General features: G+C 44.5%; 1 protein-coding gene across 7 annotated transcripts in view; it reads left to right on the forward strand.

Moving 5' to 3' along the window:
* PIGG (phosphatidylinositol glycan anchor biosynthesis class G) overlaps positions 1 to 17,000 on the forward strand; it is a 42,631-nt gene that overhangs the window by 896 nt on the left and 24,735 nt on the right. For 5 of the 7 annotated variants that reach the window (XR_004261529.1, XM_032253851.1, XM_032253852.1 and 2 more), the window contains exons 2-6: positions 353 to 558; positions 6,454 to 6,663; positions 8,408 to 8,596; positions 9,648 to 9,789; positions 15,973 to 16,185. Coding sequence is in view for 6 of the 7 variants with exons in the window: in XM_032253851.1 (XP_032109742.1) it covers positions 353 to 558; positions 6,454 to 6,663; positions 8,408 to 8,596; positions 9,648 to 9,789; positions 15,973 to 16,185 (960 nt within the window). In the remaining variant the exon portion in view is untranslated. Of the gene's footprint in view, positions 1 to 352; positions 559 to 6,453; positions 6,664 to 8,349; positions 8,597 to 8,842; positions 9,061 to 9,647; positions 9,790 to 15,972; positions 16,186 to 17,000 lie in introns of those variants that run through there. The other 2 variants (XM_032253853.1, XM_032253854.1) reach the window with 2 other exon arrangements.

Genomic DNA, 17,000 nt, shown 5'->3' on the forward strand with positions numbered 1-17,000 from the left:
GCCACTGACCGTGTAAACGCCCAGCCATCCCGTACCTGCAGCTCTGCGTTTCAGGTCAAGCTCCTTAAATGTCCCATTCCAGGACCCTTATTTAGGGACTCCCTTGCCCCAGTACTTCTCACCATACGAAGGATAATTCACCGCTTACTACTGTGGGTCCCTAAGATTATTCTTGTTAACCCCCGCCCTGTCCCCCTAGCACTACCTACCAAGTACAGGTCGCATCCTTTTGGGTTGGGTTATGTAGATAGGGCAGGATTTGTGCTGGAGATGTAGGTAGAAGCTAGATTGTGAAGGTGCTTGAATGCTAAGGACAGTTTAAAGTTCAATTTCCTTCTTTTCTTTCACTTAGGAGCCAGTTCTAACTGGACCACGCTCCCACCACCTCTCTTCAGTAAAGTTGTTATTGTTCTGATAGATGCCTTGAGAGATGACTTTGTGTTTGGGTCAAAGGGTGTGAAGTTTATGCCCTACACAACTTATCTTGTGGAAAAAGGAGCATCTCACAGTTTTGTGGCTGAAGCAAAGCCACCTACAGTTACTATGCCTCGAATCAAGGTAAGTTTGCCTTAATGTTTTATGAATCACGGTTTGGCTCTTTTGAAGATTTGGGGGGACCTCTGTAGTCTTTTGCTTTGAGTTGCAATTTTAAGAAGATGGAAATTTGGTGCTATCAGTTGGCTGGTGCTTTCACCTATATAGAATGCTTAGAGAGCCTCACACAGGATGGAACTGAGACCCATGGTTTGTGCCCCTTATCAAGTAGCCAAAACTCATGCTTCATGGGAAGTATAAAAGATTTAGAGCAAGATCATCCAGGCTAACCTACCCCAAGAGATAACATTCTTAGTAACCATTCTCTTTTTTTTTTTTTTTTTGAGATGGAGTTTCACTCTTGTTACCCAGGCTAGAGTGCAATGGCGCGACCTCGGCTCACCGCAACCTCCGCCTCCTGGGTTCAGGCAATTCTCCTGCCTCAACCTCCTCAGTAGCTGGGATTACAGGCACGAGCCACCATGCCCAGCTAATGTTTTTGTATTTTTAGTAGAGACGGGGTTTCACCATGTTGACCAGGATGGTCTCGATCTCTTGACCTCGTGATCCACCCGCCTCGGCCTCCCAAAGTGCTGGGATTACAGGCTTGAGCCACCGCGCCCGGCCAACCATTCTCTTTTAATTGCCACTGTGTCATTCATAATCTTGGAAGGAGCCTTTAGAGTCTAGTTCAGTCTCTAAACTTTATAGATAGGAAGGCAGACTCAGATAAGTTAAATGTGACTTCTCCAAAATTGTTCACCAGTATACATAATGATGAAATCAGTATGATCTGGCCTCAACAATTATGACTGTTTCCATCATGTCCTTCAGGTGTCCAGCCTAGTGACAGTAGCTTTGAAGTACATAGTGCATTTCCCAAGAACAATGGGTAAATAAAAAAGTTAGTCTTCATGGATTGGGTAAAAAACTTTTGAGTAACTACTGTGTGCTGATATTTTAATAAGTATACAATTGGGGAGGCCGGATGTAGTGGCTCATGCCTGTAGTCCAAGCGCTTTGGAGGCCAAAGTGGGCGGATCACCTGAGGTCGGGAGTTCAAGACCAGCCTGACCAACACGGTGAAACTTCGTCTTTTAAAAAAAAAAAAAAAAAAAAAATTGGGGAAAAATAGTATCTCTGCCTTCATGGAGCTTTTAGCCTTTAGTGAGATGTACGGCCACTAAACAAAAGAGCATATGAAAACATGCAGTTGTGGTCAGTGCATAATGGAAAAGAACAGGATGTGATGTTCAATGCTGAGTGGGGGGGTTAGATTAGTGGGTGAGAAAGCCTGGCTGAGGAAATTGTATTCCAACTGAGATGCGAAAGATGAATAAAGGTGGGGGCAGAAAGAAACAGGGGGGTTGAAGTGTGTGTGTGAGTATATTGCATGTGAGTGTGGCATAAAGTCTCTGACCGAGCCTTAGCTGTGTGGTTGATCATGTGATACCTTATTGTCTGGTGAGAAGGAGCTATGGACTAATTTAAGGCTTGGGGGCAGCCGCATTGGTAGGTGCTCAGGAAATAGTCACTGGGTGAAAGCAGCCTGAGCCTGAAGGAAGTGCAGTGCCATATGGCTCACTGACTTTTTCCTTGAATTCTTACTTTGTCTGCCACATTTAAATGTGATGTGACCTTCATTCAGCAGTATTTATTGAACATCTGCTATGTGCCACACAGTGTTCTGGACAGGAGGGGTGCAGTGAAGAACAAGAAAGCATTGTCCTCATGGAGCTTACTTTCTAATTGGAGGGATAGAAAGTAGGTAAAATATGAATCAATCAAGATTGTTTCAGACAGTGACAACTGCTCTGGAAGGAATGGAGGGTGAGGTGAGAGAGAATGAAGGGCAGAGGGGCAGGTGCCTTTGATCACAGCACTCAGAGTTTCCTCCATTCTGCTGAAACAAGCCCTGGAAATCTGGAAGATATCCAGGCCCCTGATAGTCAGGGACACCAGTTTCTTTATCTGCTCTATCAGAAGTGTGGAAGGAGCCCTTTTCTCCCTTATTTATTTATTTATTTAAGATTTAACAGGCAGGTTTGAGAAAATGCGTAAGTGATTGTGCGGGCTCCAGGTTCTATTCAGACCAGCATGTCAGCACTCGTTCTTAGGGCCTCTGTCTCCAGCTTATTGGTTTCATCTCACCTTTGCTGGGGAGCCTCACCCCAGAGCCAGTGTTTTGTTTCATTTTCAGTCCTTTGAGGATTCTTTCTCCTTATTCCCCATCAGGGAGGAGCTAGAACAGAAATCTGCCCTCACTGGAGTTAAGATTGTACAGCCCTGGAGTTTGGTAGGTTGGGCAGTGGTGGTTGAGGAGTGTCCCCTGCCTGGTCTCCAGTCCGAGGAAGGCTCAGAGCATCTGCTGATATTGATGCATTTATAACCAGATGCCAACCCTGAAATCCCCAGTGTGCTTTCACTTGTCAAGACCCTGCAGCAGCTTTGTTTTAAAATCGTGTCACTCATTATTGAATGCCTTCTCCTTCTTCAAGGACTTTCTAGTCATTATGATGGCTGGCATTGATTGACAGACCTGAGCTTTCCCTTAGATTTCCTGGGACTGTGAGTACAGCCCAATTGCTGGCTGCACGCTTTCTGGCATGAGAGGGTGCCAAGTAGTTCCTACCGTCTTTAAAAATATCAGTGAGAACCCAAGCTAGTGTGAGGACAAGGGAGCTGCCTTGTAAATGCTTCAAAAGAAGGGATGAAAACAGAAGACTTTGATATTGATATTGTCGAGATGTTGTAAACAAAGTCTAACATGATAAATTGAAAAAATTATTGACAGTGAACATGACATACAGGATGTTAAGCCCATGATGTATAAAGAGGTTCAGATCAAGGAGGGATAGTCCTATGGAAACTGGGCCGAGCATATAACGGAATCCACCAAGGAAGAAATCGGAATGACCAATACACGTATGCAGAGATTCTTTTTTTTTTTTTTTCCAGAAGGAGTTTCACTCTTGTTGCCCAGGCTGAAGTGCAATGGTGCCATCTTGGCTCACCACAACCTCCACCTCCTGGGTTCAAGCGATTCTCCTATGTCAGCCTCCCAAGTAGCTGGGATTACAGGCACATGCACCACCATGCCCAGCTAATTTTGTATTTTTAGTAGAGACGGGGTTTCTCCGTGTTTGTCAGGCTGGTCTTGAACTCCCGACCTTAGGTGATCTGCCTGCCTCAGCCTCCCAAAGTGCTGGGATTACAGGCGTGAGCCACCACTCCCAACCAAGATTCTTTATTAGTAATCAGAGCAGGACAAACAAAGCAATCCATAAGCCAGTTTTTGTTTATCATATTATAAAAATGTAAAGATTGATGATCTCTACCCCACACACAAAATGAGGTGAACAGGTGCTCTTGAAATACTGTGGGTGTGAATACAAGTTGACTGAGCCAGCATCTCCACTGCCACCGCCGTCATCCAGGATGCTGTGGGATCCAACCTGAACTATTAAAAATGCCCTAGAACCTTTCTTGCCCAAATCTCACCTGGACACACACCGGACTCTGCTACACTGCTCCTTAAAACCCTTCAGTGGTTTATGCTCTGCGGGGTTTGAACACAGGCCGTCACTTGTGCCTCAAGACGCTGTGCGGCCTCGTTCTCGTTTGCCTCTTCATCCTTGTATGGGCCACTTTCCATGTTACCTTGCCCTTCATCCACACGGGTCACATGCAGCTCAGTTCCTCAAGGGTGCTGCTGCTCTCTTTTCTGCCTGGGGCCTTTGCAGTTTGTGGGTGTTTTCCCCTAGAAAGTCCCACCTCACCTCCACAACTTTTCAACCTTCCGGTCTTAGGTCAAGTGGTACTTCCATAGGAAGTTGTTTAAAATAAATACCCAATAAAATGCTCATGGCTAAATATGTTATTGTACAACCACACACTGGAATACTTGGTAGCTGTTTGGAAAAAAGATAAAATACTTGTATTTTTCCTGGGTAAAGAGGTTCCTGATATGTTATTAATTGAAAAAGTTTGAGAATAATTTGTATAGTTGGCTACCATAAAAATGTGTACCTTCATATATTTGTGGTTATACACACACACACACACACACACACACACACACACACGAAAGAATATAAAAGGATACTCATGAAGAGTAATTGGCTGCCTTTTAAGGAGTAGAATTTTGGGGTGAGAAAGGCTCATATTTTAAAAAATGACTTTATTGAGATACAATTTTTATACAACTACATTTTTGTGTGTACAGTATTTAGCAAATGTGTATATCCAGGCAAACTGCACCTCAGCTTGATTCTGACCCCACTCTAGGAATAGTGGTGGCTGTTAGGGTTATTTTGGTTGTTTGCATAGTGACTTCCTAAACTAATTCTGCAGTCTGTCTTCCCGGGAGCATGCAGCAACTGATGTTTTGATTTAGGTCTTTTGGTTCTTTTGGTTTTTAAATTCTTGTTTTTATTTTTAAGCCTGTCTTCCTGAGTGCTGGCCCTGGCTTTGCATAGCTTAGTGGTTAGCCAGTGATTGGTCAGAGGTTGTGCTTCAGCACACCTGTTGTGTTTTCATGACCTCCCTGGACATGGAGCTGGAAAGGAGGGAGGTGGGAGCCCCCTGTATGGAAACACCATGGGCACTTGGGGCTTTTCAGTGGCTGCTGCAGCATGGAGCTGGGAAGGAGGCAGGTGGGAGCCACCCTGTGTGGAAACACCATGGGCACTTGCTCTTCTTACTGAGATTCCGTTTTTTTTCTTAAATAAGGACTTCTCAATCTGTTCTGTAATTTTGGTGAATTTCCAAAGTTCTAAAATGGTTGCTTTTGACAGTTTCATCCAGTTTTATTATTGCTCCTGGGGGAGAGATTTTGCCGAGCTCTTCACTGTGGCATTCCAGAAGTCTGCACAATTCATGCTTGCATTTATTTACTGTTAAAAATTTCTTGGTAAAATTGTTTCACCTGCTGGCATTATCCAACTTCCGTTCCAGGATGCCAGTGCTAGGGTGGTTGTATAACTCTAAATCACAGAGATCCTTTACCCATTACTATGCTAAAATCGGGGAGATTCTTGACTCAGTTCTATTATTAGAAGGGTATAAGGACATGTCACCCACCAGCCCTCCCAGAAAATATGGTGCATCATTGGGGGTAGGAGCAGAAGAGATTATCCTACTGGCCTGCCCGGCCCAGTTCACTTTGCAAATTGCTGAAAGTTAACGCCTTAGGACTGCTTTCATCCTGGTTTTCCACTCCAAGGTAGACAATGGAATTGCTTGATTGTTAGGAGTCGTATGGACTTTGTTTGCCACATGGAGAAGATTTGAGTCTTAATTGGGAACCTGGCAGAGGCTTTGAATACACAGGTTCATGTTTCTAACATATACCACACTTTGCTTCAGCTATGTCATGAACCCAGAGCTGCTTCTCTGGCTGCTGCTGTGGTCTCGCTATCCTTAGCTGCCTCCTTTATCCTCTTATCAGCTGCAAAGATTACTGTGAGCCATGAATGTCCTTTAATGTGGTTATCTTTATTATTGAGTTTACTGTTTTTTATCAGAATCTATGTGCCACTTTCCCTTCTTAACCCTAATTACTGTCCTAACATTGACCCAGCTACCAGTACTACAGATACCCTAGCTTTATGCTTACCTATTTTATCCGTAAAATGATCTTCAGACCAGCCTGGGTGACATAGTGAGACCCTGTGTCTACTAAAAAAAAAAGCTGGATATGGTGGCACACACCTGTAGTCCCAGCTACTTGGGAGGCCGAGGTGGGAGGATCGCTTGAGGCCAGGAATTCAAGGCTGCAGTGATCCACGATTGCACGCCTGCACTCCAGCCTGGGCAACAGAGAGAGATCCTGTCTCAAAAAAAAAGAAAATCTTGAGTGCCCTTCTCATGCTCCAGTTTTGGATTTGGTGGTCTAATCCTTGCATTTTCTTACTGCAGGCCTTGATGACAGGGAGCCTCCCTGGCTTTGTCGATGTCATCAGGAACCTCAATTCTCCTGCGCTGCTGGAAGACAGCGTGATAAGACAAGCAAAAGCAGCTGGGAAAAGAATCATCTTTTATGGAGATGAAACCTGGGTTAAATTATTCCCAAAGCATTTTGTGGAATATGATGGAACAACCTCATTTTTCGTGTCAGATTACACAGAGGTCAGTTTTATCATGCTAGAATATCATACCAGATAGAGCCTGGCATCACCATTACTTAGTGAGAGATGATACTATTTTGTATGTGGTTTTATTCATTTATTGGGAGCATTACAGGCAATTATAAAAATTATTCACTCACATAGTCAGTTAACAACCCACAGATACAAACCTGAAGCAGGTGTGAGCAGAGTTTTATGGAACCCAAAGCTTAGAACAGCTGAGTGCCACTGAAGGGCAGAGAGGATCAGGAGGGGCAACACAGCCAAGGGGCCTCCTGAGCTGAGTTGTGATGGGTGAGTGGGGACTCCCCAGGTGAGCAGAGTAGGCTGGTAGCACATGCACATGGCACAGCTGTAAGACTCCACAGCCTGGTGGTTCTGCTACAAGTAGGGCCTCATCATGCCCTGAGGGCAGGTGGTGGACTGGGTGGGGCCTGGTCCTGAGGGGCTTTTCTAACAAAGATTACACCCACATGTTAGAAAGCAGACCCTGGAGCACACCTGGCGGGGACTGGCTGGGCTCTCCTCCTAGTTGGCTGGGCCTTACGGAGCACCTGCAGTCCTGCTTACATTGATGTTCTGTTCCAAAGCAGGGCTCTTTCCAGCAGTTACTTTACAGTAATGACGGAGTTTTCCCAACTATATGTGACATCATTAAGAAATATTCTCAAGGCCGGGCGCGGTGGCTCAAGCCTGTAATCCCAGCACTTTGGGAGGCCGAGGTGGGTGGATCACGAGGTCAAGAGATCGAGACCATCCTGGACAACATGGTGAAACCCCATCTCTACTAAAAATACAAAAAATTAGCTGGGCCTGGTGGCGCGTGCCTGTAATCCCAGCAACTCAGGAGGCTGGGGCAGGAGAATTGCCTGAACCCGGGAGGCAGAGGTTGCGGTGAGCCGAGATCGTGCCATTGCACTCCAGCCTGGGTAACAAGAGCAAAACTCCGTCTCAAAAAAAAAAAAAAAAAAGAAATATTCTCTTCACAGGAGATTTTTTTAGTGGGAAGGAGGTGAGCTAGCTGAGGGGTCAGGGCTCACCAGACTGAATGTCTGGGGCTGATCAACTGCTAATCTCATCTCCGTGACATGTTAATTTCAGAAGTAAATGTGATCATTAAATGCTGTGTCTCTTTCTCTCCAAGAACTGCCTTCTCATAAGACACATGCAGATACCCTCAGCTTCACCATCCTGCTGGTTACTTTAGCTGTGGGTACTGTCATATCTTTAGTTAACTGCCCTTTACCCTTAGTTACCTCAGGACAACTTAGGATCTATTTAACTTGCCCATTTGCTCACCTTTAGTTATGCCCATTAAGCAGTGACTCCACAAAAAAGTATTTTTGTCAGAACAACCCTTGCTCATTTAAATTATCTGTATAATATATTCGATCCATAGCCTAGAAACATAAAAACAATACTAGCAAATGTTTAATCTAATGCTAATGTTCATTTATTTGTTATAGAGATGGGGTCTTGCTATGTTGCCCAGGCTGGTCCTGAACTCTTGGCCTCAAGCAATCTTCCCACTTCAGCCTCCTCAGGGTTGAGATGACAGTCATAAGCTACTGTGTCCAGCCTATTTATTTATTTTTAATGACATAGATTTTGTTGTCTTTCACCTCCCCCAAATCCTGTTAACGGAATAAACCCCTAGATTTTAAGATAACTGTTGCCTTTTCCCCAGGGAATGAAGATCCAGGGAAATTAGGTGAGCTGTTTATACGTGTGTTTCCCCTTCAAAGGTGGATAATAATGTCACGAGGCATTTGGATAAAGTATTAAAAAGAGGAGATTGGGACATGTTAATCCTTCACTACCTGGGGCTGGACCACATTGGCCACATTTCGGGGCCCAACAGCCCCCTGATTGGGCGCAAGCTGAGCGAGATGGACAGCGTGCTGATGAAGATCCACACCGCGCTGCTGTCAAAGGTGAGCTTGCTGTCGTGCATTGTGTGGTGATGTAGTTTCGCTTGGATATTTCCTAGAATAAATACAACTATTATGAATTCAGGGGGCCTGCGTGAACATCCACCATCACCCTGCCAGCCAGGGACCCCGTGCCACGTGCAGCACCATCTCAGTGTCCACTGCACTGACTCTGTCTTCCCAGCAGCCCTACAGAAGAGCAGGGCTTTTCGCTACCCATGTACGCATTCATTCGCCTAATATCTCCTGAATGCCTTCTGTATCACTCTTTCTGTCCACGCATTTGAATGCATCAATGAAACAGTCGATAATCCCTTGTGAAGCTCACGTTCTAGCCAGGAGAGACAAGCAAGAAGCATGAGTAAATAAGTATGCGAGGAAGTGATGGGTGCTGCAGAAACACGAGGGCAGGAGGAGGGGCTTTCAACAGCCTGTTGAGAGAAGTCTTCCCTGAGGACATGTGCAGGGTGAGCGGAGACTTGAAGGGAGGGAGGGGCAAACCATGTGGTCTCTGCAGGGGTGTTCCAAGCGGAGCAGCAGCGAGGGTCAGGCACAGCCTGCCTGGCATGTCCCGGAGCAGCAAAGGTTGTGTAGCCGGAGCCCCAGGGGCAGAGAAGCCTGGTGGGTGCCCCCCGTGTGGTTCAGAGCTCTCGCCTTGTGCTATGTGTTGTCTTCTCACAGCAGTCCTGTGAAAGAGATTCCATCTGTGTCTCCATTTGACAGATGAGGCGACTAAGGCACAGAATATAATGTGTCCAGATTCTCACAGCTTGGCAGTGGCAAAGACAAACCAGATACAAACCCTTTGCCCTCAGAGGGCATAAATGCAACCTGCTGTGTTCCATGAGCTGCATACAATTCTGTGAACTTCATTTGTGACATTATTTGACTATGACCCTGTGATCTGGCTATGAGCTCATAGAAAAAAAAATCTAATTCATTGAGAAAGAGCTATAGCTCTATAAAGTAAAGCTAAAACCTAAAATTGTCTTCCTAAGATAATGTGCTCTCTTCATTCTGGGCGCAGTTGAAATATTTTTCCTTCGCCTTACAGGAGAGAGAGATGGCTTTACCCAATTTGCTGGTTCTTTGTGGTGATCATGGCATGTCTGAAACAGGAAGTCACGGGGCCTCTTCCATGGAGGAAGTGAACACACCTCTGATTTTAATCAGTTCTGCGTTTCAAAGGAAACTTGGTAAGAATTTAGGAATGGTAACATTTGGAAACTGTAGTATGTTTGTTTTCTATAGGTTTTAATTTTGAAAACCCGTTTTTTAGAAGCTCCATAAGGTTGACATCCCCTGAGCAATGTGAGAATGAAAAGTGATGGGGCAAAAGGCTTTCGGGATCTGAAGTTTACATTCTTTCCCCTAACCCTTAAAATACAAATATTCTTCATCAGAATTTTGTTGTATGAATGTTGCTGCCTGGATATCTGGAACTGTTGAAGAAAAATTGCCAGTAACTCAGAGACTTCCAGACAGCATGTATGAACTGAAGGAAACATGAATACCTTGGCTTTTTAAAAAAAAGTTTGCATTATTGAAAACCATATACTGAACTGCGGTGTCAACAAGAGTTACAGGACCCAGCCAGAGCAGGACAGACAGAGGCCCATCTCTCAGTATTGCGACACGGCCCAGACATACACCCACCCCACTTTGACCTGCGCCCTGATTCAGCCACCAGCCTACCCACTCTGCCCTCGTGGCCTTGCTGTCCCGTTGGCGGCCTGCCTTCCACTTGCGCCTGGCTTCTGCTGCCACACTTAGCCAGCTCACTCCGGATAAGCTCAGCATTCGAGCACAGCAGACACTTTCAGGCGCTGCTCTCACTGACCGTACAGCACCCTCAGTGCTGCTTGTCCCGTAGTTTCTGGGACCTCAACTCTTTCTGATTTTCCTCCTACCTCTCTCCTTTGTTTTATCTTAACCTCTTTGCTGACCTGGTTTCCTTTCCTGGGTCTTTTTTACTGGATTGCCTTCTTGTTTCATTCTGCATTTGCCCTAGAGATATGGTCTCATCTACTTCTGTGGTTGTAAATGCCATTGGATAGGCCCCGCACCGGTCAGATTTATCTCTCTAGCTGTCCCCATTCATCATAAAGCATAGTTTGTCATTGCAGACTTATTGGTGGGATATTGTTTGTTTACGAGATTCATGTAATGTCTGCCTCCACGTTACACTTTAAGCCAGATGAAGACAGAACCATGTCTATTTTGTTCACTATTTGCCTAGAGCCTGAAACATTGCCTGATACGTGACAAGTGCCAACACATATTTGCTGAATGAATGGCCCTTTCACTTAAGTGAGAATTAGTTGGGGAAGCGTCTTCTGTCTTTTTATGAAGCCTCTTCATCTAGAACGTCTGACCTGAGCAGAGCTGGGAAGGGTGGGAGCAACTGCATGTGTGCAGGCTACCTGCAAGTGCTGCTCACATCACCAGCTTCAGTCCTGAGAGTTGGTTCTGTTTTGTTTTCTATATTCTCATCATGCTCATTTTATGAGCCAGGACTGTACTCTGGTGTCTTCACAACACTGGGCAACCATCATCATAGTCAATTTTACAACATTTTCCTCACCTCAGAAAGAAGCCCCATACTCTACTGCAGTCACCAGCCCAGTCTCCTCCCTCCCCCAGCCCTGGGTAATCATCATCTTTATCTATAGATTTGCCTCTTCTGCATGCTTTGCGTAAACGGAACCATATGGTCACGTGTGCCTGGCTTCTTTCATGTAGGATACTGTTTTTCCAGGTTCATAGTTATAGCATTTATCAAGACTGCATTTCTTTTTTTTTTTTTTTTTTTTTTTTTTGAGGCAGAGTCTCCTCGTTCTGTCACCCAGGCTAGAGTACAGTGTTGCAATCTCGGCTCACTCCCTGCACTTCCGCCGCCCAGGTTCAAGTGATTCTCCTGCCTCAGCCTCCTGAGTAGCTGGAACTACAAGCATGCACTACCATGCCTGGCTAATTTTTTGAATTTTTAGTAGAGATGAGGTTTCACTGTCTTGGCCAGGATGGTCTTGATCTCCTGACCTAGTGATCCACCTGCCTCGGCCTCCCAAAGTGCTGGGATTATAGGCATGAGCCACCACACCCGGCCAAGACTTCATTTCTTTTGTTACCACATAGTATTCCATTGCATGGATTTAACATATTGATTTACCATTCATCAGTTGATGGACATCTGGGTTGTTTCCACTTTTTGCCTATGATGAATAATGATGCTGTGATCATTTGTGTGCAACTTTTTGCATGGATATATATTTTCATCTGGGGTCGTTTTCTTATTCCCGTTTGGCTGTGCCCCCATTTGCTACCTCTGTGCTGTTATTGTCAAATACATTGCTTTTCTATATGTTATAAATTGATGACATCATTATATCGATATGGATTTATATAATTTTAAATCAGGAGAGGAAAGAAAAAATGCTTTTATACTGTGTTTTATAATTATAAAATTACCTTTACTGATGCTCTTTGCTTTTTTGTGTATCTGAAATTTAATCTGGAGTCACTTGCTTTCAGCCTGAAGAATTTTTTTTAGTATTTCTTGTAAGGCAGATTTGCTAGCAAAGAATTTTTTGTTTTGAAAAAATCTGTGATGTCTATTTTGTCTTCTTTTTGGAAAGACGGTTTTGCTGACTCTAAGACTGGGTTGACTTTTTTTCCTTCAGCACTTTGAATATGCTGTCCTGCTGCCTTCTGGCCTCCATGGTTTCTGATGAAAAGGCAGCTCTTAATCTAATTAGGTTTCCCATTTCTTTGTCTTTTAGCATTTTTCTATAATGTATTTGTATTTTGTATTTTTTCAACTTGGTGTTCATTGAGCTTCTTGCATATGTAGGTTAATGTGCTTCATCAAATTTGGATAATTTTCTCTCTATTCTTTGGATTGCATAATCTCTGTTAGTCTGTCTTTAAATTGCTGGTTCTTTCTTCTGCAAATTCAAGTCTATTATTGTTAATCCTTTTAGTGAATTTTCTGTTTCAGTTACCATTTTTTTAACTCCAGAGTTTCATTTGATGCTTAAAAAAATTTTCTTTTTCTATCTCTTTATTGATATTCTCTATTTGAAGAGAAATTCTCTATTTGATGAGGGAAACATGAGCAGGGGAAGACGAGAGGGAGATCGCATAACCCTCCATCCGGAGCTGGGGGAAAGGGAGCTCTGTGTTCTAGTCTGTACCCACCAGAGGGAAGTTTCTGCCCCACAGGGAGGGAGGGAGGGAGGGAGCAGGCACTGGCTCAAGGTCTCCAGATTCCTATGCTTCTTACCAAGGCCTAGTGGATTTTCTTGAATAAAGATTTCTTCATTTGTTCTGTACCTCTGGACAATTTCCAGAGACTGAAGGGTGGTAGGGGTGGTTTTAAAAATTTTTACCATTTATGCTTGTTTCATTGATGAGCAAGTTCATGGAGCTACTCTTAACACTATTCCCAATAGTTCTGAAGGATTTTTATCTTAAAAATGCATGCAACTTTGGGAGGCCGACGTGGGTGGATCATGAGGTCAGGAGATTGAGACCATCCTGGCTAACATGGTGAAACCCTGTCTCTACTAAAAATACAAAAACTTAGTCAGGCGTGGTGGTGGGCACCTGTAGTCTGAGCTACTCAGGAAGCTGAGGCAGGAGAATCACTTGAACCTGGGAGGCGGAGATTGCAGTGAGCTGAGATTGCACCACTGCACACTGGCCTGGGCAACAGAGCAAGAGTCTTTCTCAGAAAAAAAAAAAAAAAAAAAAAAAAAAAAAAGTGTGCAGATTTTTGTTAGGTTTCTTATGTTAATAAAAATAAATGTTAAAATGTTTATTATTTTGAAAATAAACAGTTTTGGATTGTGTAGTGAGTGACGTCAGAGACCCTCAGCCTACCACTGCCCACTCCTAGATTGCTCACTTCCCCATGTGAGCAGCACAGGTCTGGCCACTCCAGAGTCAAGCGGGGTGGGAAAGAGAGCATGCTTGTTCCTGGATGTCCACCAAGGGCAGAGCAGGTCTGTTGTAATTTAAGCCTCTTGCTACTGGAATGTTTGACCATAATATTTGTTGTTTCGTCCCCAAGCCAGCAGTGGTGCCTGGCACCTAGTGGATGTTTTATCATTTGTGGATCAAATGTTTAAGATTCTGCAGGCGAGCCGGTGGAGGTGGAGACAGGTGACAGGATGCCGCTGGCCTGTGGGCATGGCTTTCTGAAGTGCCCCTTGTCGTCTGCGGGGCACAATCCACTCTATCATGTGGCCTACCCTGTGCTTGTCTTTCAGAATTACAGTTATTAAAATAGCATGTGCAGGCAAGAACTGGTCACAAACCAGTCAAAGAAGCAAATCAGGAGGCCAAAAATAGACTTTAGTGTATCTGGCATTTGGTGATATGAGTGCAGAAAAGACATGGTGTTTGATTAATGATGGTAGTACCCCTGGCTGACCTTCCGGAAAAAGGTAATGCCGACTCTCTGCCTTACTCTTTACAACAATGTCAGTCAGATCAAAACATGTTAATGTCTTTAAGATACTCAGGTATGGAAAATTTTAGACACAGAACAGTAGTCACAGTAGTGTAATAAACCCCCAAGTCCAGCTTCACCAGTTATTGGCCAGTTATAGCCAGTCTTCCTTCATCTGTGCCCACACTCATTTCCCTTTTCCTTCATTTTTTGGAAGCAAGTCTCTAAAAGATAGGTGCTCTTTATCCCCATAATGTTGATACCCTTATCACATTTTAAAATAGTGTTGATTCCTTAATATCATCAAATAATGTTCATATCTCCTATATCTGTCTCTCTCTTTAGCTGTTTAGTTTGTTTGAATCAGGGTACAAATAAGATCTATACTTTGTGACTTGTTTATGTGTCTCTTAAGTCTCTGTTAATCTATAGTGCCCCACCTCAAAACTCTTATTTTACTACAGTTTACTTGTTGGACATTTCCTTCTTGAGACCTACAATCAGCTATTTCTCCAAGATGCCCAGCTTCTTTTTAGTGGAAAGTGGTATTTCAAGACCACTGTCTCAGAGCTAGAGGTGCTCACTGATACTGGGTTGGTCATTGTTTCCAGACACAAAGAAGAAATTTTTTTCAAGATAAAATGATCTTCTGTTTATATCGATACTTCCAGTTCACCTTCAAAACTGTAAAATGAAATTCTTAGGTCTTACATCTGTACTTCCTTCTTCCTAACTTTAGAATCTTAGTTGTCAACAACTCCAGATATGATAGAATCTCACATAATGACTCACTTGCTTTATCCCACAATAGACATACAACAGTCTCAGAATAATAAGCCAGCAATGCCACTACCAGCATGAGGGTCATAAGCAATTTAAGGTGGGTTTGTTTTTGTTTTTGTGTTTTATTTTTTGTGTCAGCTCAAAGCACTTAATGTAAGAAAATACTAGAAGAAAGAAGTACTGGAAGAAAACGGCCACATTGGAGTGGAAGGTTCTTTCTAAGCATGACCAAGAAGCCATCATTAGGGAGTTGCCCAAGACATGATTAATAAATTTGACCAAATTAAAAAGAAAAATCCCCTACAACAAAAAATGACCATAAGCAAAGTACAACCTCCGCAGACTCACACCTGAGTGTCTAAAGACGCCTTGTGCACCACCTGTCCTGAGCAGCTGTCCTGGGCCCTCCCGGTGCCCTGCAGGAGTGTGTTGACCTTCCATGGTGTGGAACTGTTTGCTGTCTTTACAGATGAAAACACTCCAGCCAAGTTGAGTTTCTCCTCCGAAATCGTAGTGGAGGGTAGCCGAGCGGTGGCCTGGGCCCATTGTGCTGACTTCATAGCCATTTTCCTTGCAAGGAGGTCGTAGGATGGCCACTCACTGTTGGGGCTTCAAGAGCTTTAGCCACTAGGCAGATGTCTAGCTCGTCGAAGCTGATGAGAGCACCTGGCCCAGCTGAACCTGCCTCATTCTGTCCTTCCCTATAGAAGCTCCCACAACTCAGGAGCTATGAAGGGTTCATTTTCTCCATAAGCATGTGTGTTCCAAATCCAGAGGGGCAGGGCTGTCAGTGTTCCCTCCCTCACTTCATTCTTGGGTTGTCAAAGTGATGGTCCCTCTGTGTCTGCTGGATCACCTGCTTCCTCTGTGTTCAGCCCGTGCTCCATAGCCCTCACTGTGTGGAACTCCGTGTGAGTCTCTCCCAGCATACTGCAGGCCACTGAAGGAAAGACACTGTCCCTGGCATAGAATGGGTTTAGTATCCATACAACAAGCAGCGAGGTGATTCCTATACGATTCTGTGTTGAATGGTGTGAGGAGACGGATCATTTGGCTTATGCTAATGTAGAAGGTCTAATTCAAGAATGACTACCATCTTACACTTTCTAGAAGTCTGTTACTTAAAATATTTTCTTTTTCCTAGGTGATATCCGACATGCAACGCGTGTCCAGCAGACAGATGTGGCTGCGACACTAGCGATAGCACTTGGCTTGCCGATTCCAAAAGACAGCGTGGGGAGCCTTCTGTTCCCAGTCGTGGAAGGAAAACCCATGAGAGAGCAGTTGAGATTTTTACATTTGAATACGGTGCAGCTTAGCAAACTGTTGCAAGAAAATGTCCCGTCATACGAAAAAGGTCAGTCAGCAGCTCGTTTCTAAACTGTCAGAGCTGTGTGCTTCCACGGAGCGAGTGTTTCTCCGCTGTGTTTCTGTGGTATGCAGTTTGTCGCAGGAATGTTTTGCCGTCACCACTCTTCGATTATACAGATTGTGTTCCTGCTTTCTTAGAACTTGGCAACACCCTCAGATGCAGTTATCTAATTAAAGTTCTTTCATAAATTTATTCATTCAACAACTATTTACCAAGATCTTGTTATGAATGAGGGGCTGTTTCAGGCACTGGAGACAGAGCATTGAGCAGTATGAGGCTCCACCCTTGTGGAACCTTCTAGCGGAAGGAGAGAAAAGGAACAATGACAGATGCCTGGTGGTGATGAGTAACTTAGGAAAAGAGTCAACAGGCCTGGGGTGAGAAGTGAAGCAGGTGGGAGCCCCTGGCCATCTGGGAGGGCGCATTACAGGCTGTGGGAGCAGCAGACAGGGTCCTTCATGGGCGCACATTCAGGGAATGGTCAGAGCAGGGGCCGACGTGGGATGGGAGGGCAGAGGATGTGGCATCGAGATGCGAGGGCCTTCAGGCACTGGAGGGGCTTTCACCTTCATTCTGAGTGAAACGGGGAGCTACTACAGGGTTGGTGAGAGCCAGAAGTCTTCCACTTGCATTTTCAAAGGCTGTCTCGGGTATCCTCATGGAGGATTCTGCTTTGTGCTGTCAAGGAGACTAGTCAGGAGGCAGTGGCTGTACTTCTGTGAGAGGTGAGGGTGGCCAGGGCCCAGGCAGTGGTGGTGGAGAGGTGGTTGCATTCTGGATATATTTTGAAGATCATGAAG

Source organism: Sapajus apella, unplaced genomic scaffold (assembly GCF_009761245.1).
Source record: "Sapajus apella isolate SASKATOON/1434 unplaced genomic scaffold, GSC_monkey_1.0 scaffold85, whole genome shotgun sequence".
NCBI lineage: Eukaryota > Metazoa > Chordata > Mammalia > Primates > Cebidae > Sapajus > Sapajus apella.